The following is a 15,448-nucleotide window of genomic DNA, read 5'->3' on the forward strand; positions in this document are numbered from 1 at the left end:
CTGACCCGGCTGCCTCCTAGTACACTGTATGGCAATGGGGAGGGCACAAATAGGCATGGGGACTGCTTTGTAACATTCGATTATAAATAGCAAACCAAAGAAATACAAGTATCAGAGCAGGAAGTCGGTGTGAACAGCAGGGTATTGTGAGAGCGAGTCTCCTCTGGTTACTAATGCACAAAAGCAGAAGCAAAGAAAGGAGACTTGGCCAATAATGTGTTACACAATCCTACGTTACAGTTACATAAATCTAAGAACATCCACAGAGGCCATTGTATGTGACATGCAGGGGCCGACACTTCCTGTATCTCGTCTCCTCCACGGCCGCCCCCATTCCGGCATGGGCCACTTAGAGAATGAGCTGCTACAGATGGAGTGATCGGTGGATGGCAGAAGTCTACAGCACCAATATCTGCGGACAATCTAGTCTGTGGGGTTTAATTAAAGGTAACAAGGACCGCATCCAATTACCAATAAGCCATTGGTCTTCGGCCACGTTCATACAATGAGCTTTTCATGTTGCATTTTCTGCACCCAATAACTAAAATAGGTTACTTGTGTTTTTTTGAAAAATCTGCAACACAAAACCTCACCAAATACTAATTGTGGGAGAGAAGTGCGCCTGCGCAGGAGCGCGATGGGGGACACTGTGCGGATGACGTAGGAGGCGCCATCCTCATGGAGCAGGGAAGGAGGACGACGATTGCAGGCACACAGGAGGCGCCGGATCAGAAAAGCCCATGAGACCGTATGGGGGCATTATAAATGATATTTTTGGTGTTGGAGACTCCTATACATCTTCCTACAGTACCGTGAAGCAGGCGGTAAAGGTGACGTCACTACTTTATAGTGGGATGATCTGGTGACGGGTTCCCTTTAAATGTTACCATGATTTTCATACACATTTTTTATCAAAGTCTATTTGTCCTTTAGAAAAACCTATGGGAAAACGCATGGCAGGGAACTAGAAAAACAAAAAAAACACTGTTCGGCTATGTGCACACTGAGTGTTTTTGAGTGGAAACTCCTCCAAATCTTCTTAAAAAAAACTTGGGAGTTTATGCTCAGTTTTTTACTCCAAAAATTAATCAAAAAGACTCAATGTTTTTTCAGATTTTCCTACTAACTCGAAACTAATATAGAGCTGAGCATTTTATGTACTAGAAGAAAAAAAATTACACAAAATCCATGGGATTTATAGCAAAAAGCGTCTAAAATCCGCCTTATAAAGCTATTAAAACTGCTTTACTAAACCAGACACATAAATTGTCCTTCATCCCAGGGAATGGCTAATATTGCCTCCCAGGTGAACGGGACGATGGCTGAATGGAGTCTCCACACGAATTATCACTGCACTGTCCGTAGAAGTAGTCGTAAGATAACCGCCCTGTGTGAACGAGGCTGGAGGAAGACAGAACGCCGGTCATCCGGGATGTGTACAGTACAGAGCATCTTAGAGTAAAGCATAAAAATGGCCCCATTGAGCTCATCAATCAACTAGATATCACTGTACCAACATGTCATCAAAGAAAAAACATAAACATAAAAGACAGTCGGAAAATATAATACTATACTAAGTAATAGATGAAGAAGTCCCAACTTTTCTGAAGTGCTGCCAACACAATACACTGGGGAATTATTAGTGATCGGGGCCAGTGTGTGCGCACACGGTTCTACCTCCTCGGGTGGCTCCTCAGCTGCACCGTCTCCATCCTGCCGCCAGGTCGGCGCTGTGCCCAGTGATCGGGGCTGCAGTCTCCCCAGCATGCACCTGCTGCACAGGACGATCGCCGCTTGTGGGGATCGCACCGACAGCACAGTGTGCACCGACAGCACAGTGTGCACCGACAGCACAGTGTGCACCGACAGCACAGTGTGCACCGACAGCAGTCACTATATACTAGGCACTAGGGAGCGGAAGTAGGAACAGGAAGCGAGTGCAGCAATACAGCAGCTCTGATGTCAGCTCTGATAACGCAGAGGGTAGCCTGCAGGTGACTTCCTCGTGATGACATTATATGTCTAGCTTTATTCTGGTTGGGCAGCTGTAGAACTACAACTGCCAGCATACACTGCCAGACAACTCATTTACAACCAGTACAGCATGGGGAACTACAAGAAGCACCACACGATGGCATGTATTGCTGATAGAAGAGCATCTTTGGGCTGGATCCACACTGCTTGCTGTTTTTTTTTATTGCAGTGTTACTTTACACTCTATCCCAATTATTAAAGGGGGTTTCCAAACTTTTAAAAAAGGGTTCGTACTATATACACTGCTCAAAAAATATAAAGGGAACACTAAAATCCCACATCCTAGATATCACTGAATGAAATATTCCAGTTGTAAATATTTATTACATCGTGGAATGTGTTGGGAACAATAAAACCTAAAAATAATCAACGTAAATCACAACTAATATCCCACGGAGGTCTGGAGTTGGAATGATGCTCAAAATCAAAGTGGAAAATGAAGTTATAGGCTGATCCAACTTCAGTGGAAATGTCTCAAGACAAGGAAGTGATGCTCAGTAGTGCCTGGCCTCCATGTGCCTGTATGATCTCCCTACAATGCCTGGGCATGGTCCTGATGAGGCGGTGGATGGTCTCCTGCGGGATATCCTCCCATCCGCCAACTCCTGGACAGTCTGTGCTGCAACGTGACGTTGGTGGATGGTGCAAGACATGATGTCCCAGATGCGTTCAATTGGATTCAGGTCTGGGGATCAGGTGGGCCAGTCCATAGCTTCAGTGCCTTCATCTTGCAGGAACTGCTGACACACTCCACACATGAGGTCTGGCATTGTCCTGCATTAGGAGGAACCCAGGGCCAACCGCACCAGCATATGGTCTCACAAGGGGTCTGAGGATCTCATTTCAGTACCTAATGGCAGTCAGGCTACATCTGGCGAGCACATGGAGGGCTGTGCGGCCCTCCAAAGAAATGCCACACCACACCATTACTGACCCACTGCCAAACCGGTCATGCTGAAGGATGTTGCAGGCAGCAGATCGCTCTCCACGGCGTCTCCAGTCTCTGTCACGTCTGTCACATGGGCTCAGTGTGAACCTGCTTTCATCTGTGAAGAGCACAGGGCGCCAGTGGCGAATTTGCCAATCCTGGTGTTCTGTGGCAAATGCCAAGCGTCCTGCACAGTGTTGGGCTGTGAGCACAACCCCCATCTGTGGATGTCGGGCACTCAGACCATCCTCATGGAGTCGGTTTCTAAGGGTACGTGTCCACGTTCAGGAAACGCTGCGTGTTTGACGCTGCGTGGGGCCGCAGCGTCAAACACGCAGCGTCCACATGTTCCAGCATAGTGGAGGGGATTTTATAAAATCCCGTCTCCACTATGCGTAGAAATACGCATTCATCGGCCCTGCGACTCCGGACATGCTGTGCGTCTTTTAAGATCGCAGCATGTCCGTGTTCCTTGCGGCGACGCTGCGCCGCCGCAAGGAATAACAGGGCCCTATGCGTGGGGTGCGATGATCCCGAATGTGTGCAATGAACACATCCGGCATCAGCGCGTCCCAGAAGGGGGCGGGGCTTAGCGCCGAGCGGGTTTGCCGCTCCGACGATACCGCCGGCCATCCTGATCGTGGACACGTACCCTTACAGTTTGTGCAGATACATGCACATTTGTGGCCTGCTGGAGGTCATTTTGCAGGGTTCTGGCAGTGCTCCTCCTGTTCCTCCTTGCACAAAGGCTGAGGTAGTGGTCCTGCTGCTGGGTTGTTACCCTCCTCCACGTCTCCTGTTGTACTGGCCTGTCTCCTGGTAGCGCCTCCAGCCTCTGGACACTATACTGACAGACACAGCAAACCTCCTTGCCACAGCTCACATAGTGCAGCTCATCCAGGATGGCACATCAAACTGAGCCACTTGTGTGGGTTGTAGAGTCCGTCTCATGTTACCACGAGTGTGAAAGCACAACCAACATTCAAAAGTGACCAAAACATCAGCCAGAAAGCATCGGTACTGAGATGTGGTCTGTAGTCCCCACCTGCAGAACCACTCCTTTATTGAAGGTGTCTTGATAATTGCCAATAATTTCCATCTGTTGTCTATTCCATTTGCTCAACAGCATCTGAAATTGATTGTCAAAGTGTTGCTTCCTAAGTGGACAGTTTGATTTCACAGAAGTTTGATTTTACTTGGAGTTATATTCCGTTGTTTAAGTGTTCCCTTTATTTTTTTGAGCAGTGTATATAAAAAAAAAAAAAGGAAATTACAATTACATGCCACTTTAATTCCGGTCTGGGTATTTTCCTTCCTTTAGAGGTCTTCATTGGGGCTAGAGGAATAATTTATCTAATGTGTATGGTGACTTCTACATAGGAAAGTTCATTTTATTTATTACACTTGCTTATACAGCGCTATTGGAGCACCCCCACGTTAAGGGCAATGGGGTACTCGGCGCCGGGTCTATCTCTCTCGGTTCTGGGGATGCCACGGTGGCCCGACCCGGTCTGTGGCCCTTCTGAGGGGCGTCCAATTAAAGGTGAAGTTTGTACGGTGTTCGTGACGCCACCTGTGGTATTCGGTCAGGGTGACCGACGCTGCTTAGGGGTCCGCTGGGGTGATGGAATGGCAGCTAGATGGTATACCTTCCCACAGGTGAAGTATGTCCCCAGGGCTTCCCAGAGGTGTAGATGGCGATGGTGTGTAGGGCATGGTAAATAACAAGGACACAAGGTTGCAGTCTCTTTACCTTTCACTGAAGACTTCAGAGTCCACAGTCCAGAGTACTGTTCACAGGGCAGGCTGAGTCTGGCCGGTCCAAAGGCACATCCAGAGTTCCCTTATCCAGGTGGAAATCAGTAGCCTTCCTACTAGCGCCTGTGTGTTGTAGTACCTCCCTGCTGAGCACCACGGGATAGTCCTCACAACTTTCGTGGATGTCTCTGATCTTCTCTCTATGTCCCCCAGATGGTATGGACAGGACAACCCGTATGACGGGGTAGGCCTGGAGCTTATTTATAGGGACCCTAAAGACGCCCCTCTCCCACAATTTGCCTCAGTGTCTTCTTAGGTAAAAAGGTCGGGCAACCAACTTGGAATTGACTGTCCTGCCGGTCTCTGAAGTAATGCGTAGAGCCTATTAGTCCCTCGGTGTTCCGGCCACGCGCCTCAGAAGGAGGCTGCCGATCTTGGGGCAGAACTCCTCCCGGTGTTATCTCCTTGTGCTGTGACTTTGTTTCTCACTCTCCACAATACAATTCCTTTCTTGTCCTTTCTTAGGATGCTGCCGCAATGGGTGCAGGCGCAGCTCCGTAACGTTCTATCTCGTGCTTGGCCTCTGTCAGGATCCCACCCCTGACAGCGACCCTCTGTCTGCAGCTCAGATGTTCCTCCTTTCCCCGTCTGCCTGACAGGTCCTCTCTGGGTCAAACCCAGGCAGTTTCTGACTAACTTCCTATCCAACCCACCAGTTTTACCCGTGTGTGAGGAGTGGCCTAGTAAATAGAACCTTTGCTCCCCCTGGTGGACTGGAGTGTGAAGTGTAGTGTGTGACTGATACCTGGCAAGGTGAACTCCTTTAGTACCATCAGACGTAATATCACTTCCCCTGGTGGAAGAGCGACATTACTGCAACGACCAGGACTCTGGGGCGCTGCACTATCATATTCCACAGCGCTTTACATACATTATCATCACTGTCCCCATTGGGGCTCACAATCTAGATTCCCTAGATGTGTATTGGAGTTTGTGAGGAAACCGGAGAACTCGGAGGAAACCCACACAGATATGGGGAGAACATACAAACTCCTTGCAGATGTTGTCCTTGGGGGGATTTGAACCAAGGACTCCACCACTACAAAGTGCTAACCACTGAGCCACCGTGCTGCCCGAACATTCCTGATCATTACCCACCGGTCTAACAAGTACAGTTTGTTTGTTGAAGGCTTAAAGTGATAAATTGTAGATGGCACATCCCCTTGTCTAAACAGGAGACTAAAGGCCCCGTCTCACATAGCGATTTACCAACGATCACGACCAGCGATACGACCTGGCCGTGATCGTTGGTAAGTCGCTGTGTGGTCGCTGGGGAGCTGTCACACAGACAGCTCTCTCCAGCGACCAACGATCAGGGGAACGACTTCGGCATCGTTGAAACTGTCTTCAACGATGCCGAAGTCCCCCTGCAGCACCCGGGTAACCAGGGTAAACATCGGGTTACTAAGCGCAGGGCCGCGCTTAGTAACCTGATGTTTACCCTGGTTACCAAAAAAAACAAAACAGTACATACTCGCCTTTCGGTGTCCGTCAGGTCCCTTGCCGTCTGCTTCCTGCTCTGACTGAGCTGCCGTACAGTGAGAGCAGAGCGCAGCGGTGACGTCACTGCTGTGCTGTGCTCTCACTGTACGGCCGGCAGTCAGTCAGAGCAGGAAGCAGACGGCAAGGGACCTGACGGACATCAGATGGTGAGTATGTAGTGTTTTTTTTTTTTTTACATTTACGCTGGTAACCAGGGTGTAAACATCGGGTTACTAAGCGCGGCCCTGCGCTTAGTAACCCGATGTTTACCCTGGTTACCAGTGAAGACATCGCTGGATCGGTGTCACACAAACCGATTCAGCGATGTCAGCGGGACCTCAACGACCAAAAAAAGGTCCAGGCCATTCCGACACGACCAGCAATCTCACAGCAGGGGCCTGATCGCTGGTACGTGTCACACATAGCGAGATCGCTACTGAGGTCGCTGTTGCGTCACAAAACTAGTGACTCAGCAGCGATCTCGCTAGCGATCTCGCTATGTGAGACAGGGCCTTAAGTAAATGAGTGCCCAGCGACTTCCTATTTTCGGTGTGGCGATTGTCTGTGTAGACAGACGCTTATTAGGTTTTTCAACACAGGGGAGTCTCTTGGATAAGGATGAAGTTATTGAGCAGATACAAATCTAGTTGACAGTTTAGTTATGAACAAACATCTTCACAACAAATGAGTAGTGTCGTCATAAGACAAGTTGGTTCTCACAAGTAAGAAACCTACAGATGTTCACCACCCAGAAGTTTATACACATTCCATGCTTAGACCCTGTCCATAGAAGTCCATTGCTTGCCTTTTGTCAAATTGTTCTATTCAGACTTTGTTCTATGGGTCACGTAGGTATGGCCGCTGCTCCTACAGCTCCCAGTGATTGTCACACAACGTCATCATAAACCTGTATGGATAATCTCATTGATATAGGGGCAGAGCATGGCTGCAGGAACCTGCAACATCTGGGTCTGAGGAGCCTGTAATGATGGACATTAATTGCAGAGCTTTTCCAGAAACTAATATAGAGTCATTACGACATGAATATAGATATCTGTTCCATCTACAGAAAAATGCGTGCAGGTAGTAGCTCTAGGGGAAATCATGCATTACATGGAGCCCATACAGATTAACACGTGCGTCGGATGCTGTCAAACCAGGGATTCCCCTCCATGACGTCCAGCCAAAACGATTGCATTAACCCCATACATGCAGGGTTTTGGATTTCATCTCTTCGTTGGCTGCAGAAGTGTGAAACCTTCAGAAGAAATGGTCAATGATTCAGTCCAACCAAGAGTGAACACTGAGTGTCTAAGGACTAGAACAGGTTACAAAGATCCCTCAGGTAACAGATTGTTAGCCCATCACCACAGCTGGCAAGCGAGTTATTCCTGACTGAACTTGCATGGCGACGCTCCAGCATTCCTGAGAGGATAACCGGATACACAGCGAGACTGTTACATCCTACCAGGACAGCGCAGTCAGAGTCAGCTTTACACTGAGTTGTAAGTTGATAAAATTTTACCATCTCTGGGTTCAAAATTAAAACATCAATATTGTATATTAGCTCCTTCAAGACTGAGTGATTATTTTGATTTTGTGGTCCAAAAGGGATTTTCTCCATCCTCCACCAAATGAAAATAGTTAAAACTCAGTCTAGCTATGAGTAGGTGTTTTTCTAACCAAAACATGAGAACATTCTGTTTTTCTTTTTTTTGTTAAATAAACGCACTTTCTACTTTTTTTTTTTACCCTATACAATGAATGACTGTTTTAACTACCGTACTTTTTTGTTTGGTGCTGGAGCACATCTCCTCCTTTTAGACCGTTAAGAGCTATTTGAACTGGAAGCCAGACCTGTACATCACACTGAAACCACAGACTGTCTAACCGGAAGTCTTCTGGGGTACTGATCTCCAACACAGGAGCGGAGGACCGAATTTACACTTTATTTTTTGTATTTTGCCCTTTCATTTTTACCTCCACCTCTTCTAAGCCATAACTTGTTTATTTTTCCATTGACACGAGGCAATGCTTTTGTGGGTAGATTTTCATTTTGAATGACACCATTAATTTTACCATATTGAAAAAGCCTAAAAATCTATATAAAAAATCTATAATGAACGGAAATTTATTTATTTATATATTTTTTTTTTTAACAATTGCAATTTTTAGTAAATGCATAAAAAATATTGCAAAACGATGACAATTGTAATGTATTGTGCGTGCTGGTGCAGGCGGCAGAGTTGCCCGCGTGCAGACGGCAGAGTTGCCCGCGTGCAGACGCAGGCAGGAGAGTTGCCCACGTGCTGGCGCAGGTGGCAGGCGCAGGCTGCAGAGTTGCCCGTATGCTGGCGCAGGCGGCAAAGTTGCGATTTTCAGCCAATCACATCTTTACAGCAGCAAAGTTACAATTAGTAGGAAATCTATTTTCCCCATTTCCCATAGTCTAGTCCTGGATTGCGCCTTATGGTAAAGAGTCCTATGGTCTGAAAAAGAAGAGTAACTGAAAACTAAGCTTGAGCTGCTTCTTACACAGGACTGCTTCCAAACGTCCTCCTCACCATGGTTGTGCAGGTGAGAAACAGAGGACTCAAACCCCCCAACTACTAGTGACCGTGAAATGTGACATTTATTTCGTGTTTGTGAAGGGCTCTGTGATTTTCCAAGGGCACGTAAGAGGAATGGCAGGCATGGGATTCCTGTAGTAGCGAGTCAGTTCCCGATCCTTAGAATGGATATAAATTAAATATAAAACAGATTTGCTTTTGCACGTTTTTATTTAATGCAGAAAAAAAAATGAAACAAGAACACACAATAATAAAAGATAAAGAAATAATATTATATATAGCTGTCGTTCATCACTGGGGATGTAATTTACTTTACCTTACATAATACTATATTTCTACACAAACAAAATATGATTGGCTTTCCTAAATTTATACAGGCTCCTTCCACTGTACGCGTGACACAAAGTGTAGTGAAGGTACAAGTCCACATGTGGCTCTGATCAGCAGGAGCGCTTCACATCAGGGAAGGATGGCCGCCTTTCTGTGAAGACTCCTTAGCATGGTGGGCTTGTAGGACGCCGACGGCTTCTTCGACCTGTGGGGAAAATAGTTTAGTGCATAGGGACTTTATAAGAAATGTCCTAATACAGCAGTCCCTACTTTGTCCGGACATGTCCTTGTCTTAGGCTGTCAGCGCATGCTTGGAGCGGCCGTATTGTACAAGTTTAATACCAATATCACATCAATCATTGCTTAGAGGCAGCGTTTAGGATAGTCTGCATGTTACCCATGTTCTGCTGCCAGTGCCGACATGGCTTCTGTGTGCGCCATTAGAAGCCACAGTAGGCGGAAAGCATCAACTCAGAATTCCCCTGCCAAGAAATCAGCATGTCATGACTAAATGCTCCCGGGGACTAGGACAGTGGCCTCTGAACTTAACGAAAGCTTTACGTCCTACCTCCCAAATCTGTTACTGCAATGCACATGGTGGGAAAAAGCTGCGAGACAGGAAGAGCTACCTGCTACTGCCCTCCTTCCATCCCCAAAATTACCCCGGGGAGGCAAACTAACTTTTCTTCATTCTTCACAGTATTTACCACATAAGCTATTAAGGAGGAGCATCTCTTTGATCACTACACATACATACCTCCCAACTTTTGAAGATGGGAAAGAGGGACAAAGTTTGTGGCGCGCTAAGCGCGCCGCAGCAAATTTTAGGCCACGCCTCTGACCACACCCATTCATAATTAGTCACACCCATATCCACGTCCCAACCACACCCATTTAGCACTGCTGATCACACTGTTTCATATACAATAATAATAAACAAAAAAATATGGCCACACAGTGCTCCATACTGTATAATGGCCACACATGATGCTCCATACTGTATAATGAACGCACATGATGCTCCATACTGTATAATGGCCGCACATGATGCTCCATACTGTATAATGACTGCACATGATGCTCCATATTGTATAATGACCGCACATGATGCTCCATACTGTATAATGACTGCACATGATGCTCCATACTGTATAATGGCCGCACATGATGCTCCATACTGTATAATGACTGCACATGATGCTCCATACTGTATAATGACCGCACATGACGCTCCATACTGTATAATGACCGCATGCATACTGTATAATGGCCGCACATGATGCTCCATACTGTATAATGACCGCATGCATACTGTATAATGGCCGCACATGATGCTCCATACTGTATAATGAACGCACATGATGCTCCATACTGTATAATGACCGCACATGATGCTCCATACTGTATAATGACTGCACATGATGCTCCATACTGTATAATGGCCGCACATGATGCTCCATACTGTATAATGACTGCACATGATGCTCCATACTGTATAATGACCGCACATGATGCTCCATACTGTATAATGACCGCACATGACGCTCCATACTGTATAATGGCCGCACATGATGCTCCATACTGTATAATGACTGCACATGATGCTCCATACTGTATAATGGCCGCACATGATGCTCCATACTGTATAATGACCGCACATGACGCTCCATACTGTATAATGGCCGCACATGATGCTCCATACTGTATAATGGCCGCACATGATGCTCCATACTGTATAATGACCGCACATGACGCTCCATACTGTATAATGACCGCATGCATACTGTATAATGGCCCCACATGATGCTCCATACTGTATAATGACCGCATGCATACTGTATAATGGCCACACATGATGCTCCATATTGTATAATGACCGCACATGACGCTCCATACTGTATAATGACCGCATGCATACTGTATAATGGCCGCACATGATGCTCCATACTGTATAATGACCGCATGCATACTGTATAATGGCCGCACATGATGCTCCATACTGTATAATGGCCGCACATGATGCTCCATACTGTATAATGAACGCACATGATGCTCCATACTGTATAATGACCGCACATGATGCTCCATACTGTATAATGACTGCACATGATGCTCCATACTGTATAATGGCCGCACATGATGCTCCATACTGTATAATGGCCGCACATGATGCTCCATACTGTATAATGACCGCACATGATGCTCCATACTGTATAATGACTGCACATGATGCTCCATACTGTATAATGGCCGCACATGATGCTCCATACTGTATAATGACCGCACATGACGCCCCATACTGTATAATGACCGCATGCATACTGTATAATGGCCGCACATGATGCTCCATACTGTATAATGACCGCATGCATACTGTATAATGGCCACACATGATGCTCCATATTGTATAATGGCCGCACATGATGCTCCATACTGTATAATGACCGCATGCATACTGTATAATGGCCGCACATGATGCTCCATACTGTATAATGGCCGCACATGATGCTCCATACTGTATAATGAACGCACATGATGCTCCATACTGTATAATGACCGCACATGATGCTCCATACTGTATAATGACCGCACATGATGCTCCATACTGTATAATGGCCGCACATGATGCTCCATACTGTATAATGACCGCACATGATGCTCCATACTGTATAATGACCGCACATGATGCTCCATACTGTATAATGACCGCACATGACGCTCCATACTGTATAATGACCGCACATGACGCTCCATACTGTATAATGACCGCACATGACGCTCCATACTGTATAATGACCGCACATGACGCTCCATACTGTATAATGACCGCACATGACGCTCCATACTGTATAATGACCGCACATGATGCTCCATACTGTATAATGACCGCACATGATGCTCCATACTGTATAATGAACACACATGATGCTCCATACTGTATGACCGCACATGACGCTCCATACTGTATAATGACCGCACATGACGCTCCATACTGTATAATGACCGCACATGATGCTCCATACTGTATAATGACCGCACATGATGCTCCATACTGTATAATGACCGCACATGACGCTCCATACTGTATAATGACCGCACATGATGCTCCATACTGTATAATGACCGCACATGATGCTCCATACTGTATAATGACCGCACATGACGCTCCATACTGTATAATGAACACACATGATGCTCCATACTGTATAATGGCCGCACATGATGCTCCATACTGTATAATGACCACACATGATGCTCCATACTGTATAATGACTGCATGCATACTGTATAATGGCCGCACATGATGCTCCATACTGTATAATGGCCGCACATGATGCTCCATACTGTATAATGACCGCACATGATGCTCCATACTGTATAATGACCACACAATGCTCCATACTGTATAATGACTGCATGCATACTGTGTAATGGCCGCACATGATGCTCCATACTGTATAATGAACGCACATGATGCTCCATACTGTATAATGGCCGCACATGATGCTCCATACTGTATAATGACCGCACATGATGCTCCATACTGTATAATGACCGCACATGATGCTCCATACTGTATAATGACTGCATGCATACTGTATAATGGCCGCACATGATGCTCCATACTGTATAATGAACGCACATGATGCTCCATACTGTATAATGGCCGCACATGATGCTCCATACTGTATAATGACCGCACATGATGCTCCATACTGTATAATGACCACACATGATGCTCCATACTGTATGACTGCATGCATACTGTATAATGGCCGCACATGATGCTCCATACTGTATAATGAACGCACATGATGCTCCATACTGTATAATGGCCGCACATGATGCTCCATACTGTATAATGACCGCACATGATGCTCCATACTGTATAATGACCGTACATAATGCTCCATACTGTATGCTGGCTGCACATGATGCTCCATACTGTATAATGACTGCACATGATGCTCCATACTGTATAATGACCGCACATGATGCTCCATACTGTATAATGACCGCACATGATGCTCCATACTGTATAATGGCCGCACATGATGCTCCATACTGTATAATGGCCGCACATGATGCTCCATACTGTATAATGACTGCACATGATGCTCCATACTGTATAATGACCGCACATGATGCTCCATACTGTATAATGACCGCACATAATGCTCCATACTGTATGCTGGCTGCACATGATGCTTCATACTGTATAATGACCGCACATGATGCTCCATACTGTATAATGACCGCACATGATGCTCCATACTGTAAAATGACCGCACATAATGCTCCATACTGTATGCTGGCTGCACATGATGCTTCATACTGTATAATGACCGCACATGATGCTGCATACTGTATAATGACTGCACATGATGCTCCATACTGTATAATGACCGCACATGATGCTCCATACTGTATGCTGGCTGCACATGATGCTTCATACTGTATAATGACCGCACATGATGCTGCATACTGTATAATGACTGCACATGATGCTCCATACTGTATAATGACCGCACATGATGCTCCATACTGTATGCTGGCTGCACATGATGCTGCATACTGTATAATGACCGCACATGATGCTCCATACTGTATAATGGCCACAGTTCTCCATACTGTATGACATACAGGCACGCAGCTCACACACACGCTCACACACACGCAGCACACACAGCTCACACACGCACGCAGCTCACACACATGCAGCATCACACACACAGTATCACACATACACACGCAGCATCACAAATGCAGCTCACAAACACATGCAGCTTTGACACAAATGCATCACACACGCAGCCATCACACACACACGCAGTCATCACACACACACACGCAGTCATCACACACGCAACCATCACACACACACGCAGCCATCACACACACACACGCAGCCATCACACACACACACACACACGCAGCCATCACACACACACGCAGCCATCACACACACACGCAGCCATCACACACACACACGCAGCCATTACACATACACACACCCAGCCATCACACACACACACCCAGCCATCACACACACACACACAGCCATCACACACACACACACAGCCATCACACACACACACACACACACACACACCCAGCCATCACACACACACACACACACCCAGCCATCACACACACACACACACACAGCCATCACACACACACCCAGCCATCACACACACCAGATACCTCATACACACATGACACACACACAAATGCAGCATCACACACACACAATGACACACACATGCAGCATCAGACACACACACACATCTCACACACAAAAACACACACATCACACACACACTCTCTCCTCTGTGGTGCAGGGGCGGCTGATGTCCATGTGCAGCTCTTCAGTTTCTCCGGCTGCTCACAGCTCTGCACTGTCCCGGCACCTCCCCCGTCTCTCCTTCTCTGCCGGGATAGCAGCTAAGAGCAGGAGAAGCCGGAGCTCCGTGCACACACAGGAGGAAGTGAGTCGCTGACCTCTCATCTTGATCGCTGCTGGCTCTCTGCCTCAGCGTGGCAGCGCCGCACACACAGGGGGCGGGCGGGATCGGTCGGGAGGAGACCCAGCATGTATAAGAAAAAAAAAACAGCCACAAACCTAAGCTACTCAGGTGCCGCCCCCTGCATTGTCCCCGCCCTAGGCACGTAGTGCGGGACATTAGTGTCCCGCCCGGGATCCCGGAGCTGACTGTCAAAATCAGGACAGTCCCGCGGGATCCGGGACGGTTGGGAGGTATGCACATAGGGCTGGGATTTTGTGGGGGTTTATTCCATTACATTTTGATGCAAAATTGGAGGAAGGCTCTTAGTGGGGTAAAGTGCTCGGTGGGATTTTCACAATATACAAGGTCTGTGTCAGAAGATATTTGGGTATGAGACTTATGATTAGTTTATAGTTTAGGTTTTATTTGTGTTGGTCAAAAGCATGAAATTGGCCTGGCTCACTTTGCTTTGTCAGATTTCCCCCCCAATGCAGTTAAAGGGAATCCTGGTTTTTGCCACCTACTCCAAGAACAGCATAATGTAGAGACAGAGAATCTGTTTCCATTTTTCAATTACTGGACTGTTGTAGTTTTGATAAAGTCACTTTTCTCGGCAGGCGATAATTATTACAGGACTAGTAAACCTGCTGCCATGTAGTCCTCCATATTCATGAGCTCTATATAACCCCTCCCCCACCACAGAATGGCAGCTGTCTGCCTATGCACAGTGTACACAGAAAGAAGTCAATGAATCAGCGGTCGGGGAGGGGTTAGTT

The 15,448-nt window shown here is 46.7% G+C and overlaps 3 protein-coding genes across 12 annotated transcripts in view; 1 reads left to right on the plus strand and 2 right to left on the minus strand.

Annotated features, from left to right (window-relative positions):
- Nucleotides 1-1,884, minus strand: part of LOC143765477 (serine/threonine-protein kinase 4-like) — a 61,297-nt gene extending 59,413 nt beyond the window's left edge. Inside the window, exon 1 of the mRNA XM_077252171.1 lies at nucleotides 1,678-1,884. Coding sequence (XP_077108286.1) covers nucleotides 1,678-1,712 — 35 coding nt within the window. The 5' untranslated portion in view covers nucleotides 1,713-1,884. The remainder of the gene's footprint in view (nucleotides 1-1,677) is intronic.
- Nucleotides 1-15,448, plus strand: part of RIMS4 (regulating synaptic membrane exocytosis 4) — a 1,070,250-nt gene that overhangs the window by 100,851 nt on the left and 953,951 nt on the right. The window lies entirely within an intron of this gene.
- The window catches only part of LOC143765478 (embryonic polyadenylate-binding protein), a 158,500-nt gene continuing 152,077 nt past the window's right edge, over nucleotides 9,026-15,448 (minus strand). For all 10 annotated transcript variants that reach the window (XM_077252181.1, XM_077252175.1, XM_077252182.1 and 7 more), the window contains one exon: nucleotides 9,026-9,367. In XM_077252181.1, the coding sequence (XP_077108296.1) occupies nucleotides 9,287-9,367 (81 nt within the window). In that variant the 3' untranslated portion in view covers nucleotides 9,026-9,286. The remainder of the gene's footprint in view (nucleotides 9,368-15,448) is intronic.

This window comes from Ranitomeya variabilis, chromosome 4 (assembly GCF_051348905.1).
Source record: "Ranitomeya variabilis isolate aRanVar5 chromosome 4, aRanVar5.hap1, whole genome shotgun sequence".
Lineage (NCBI taxonomy): Eukaryota > Metazoa > Chordata > Amphibia > Anura > Dendrobatidae > Ranitomeya > Ranitomeya variabilis.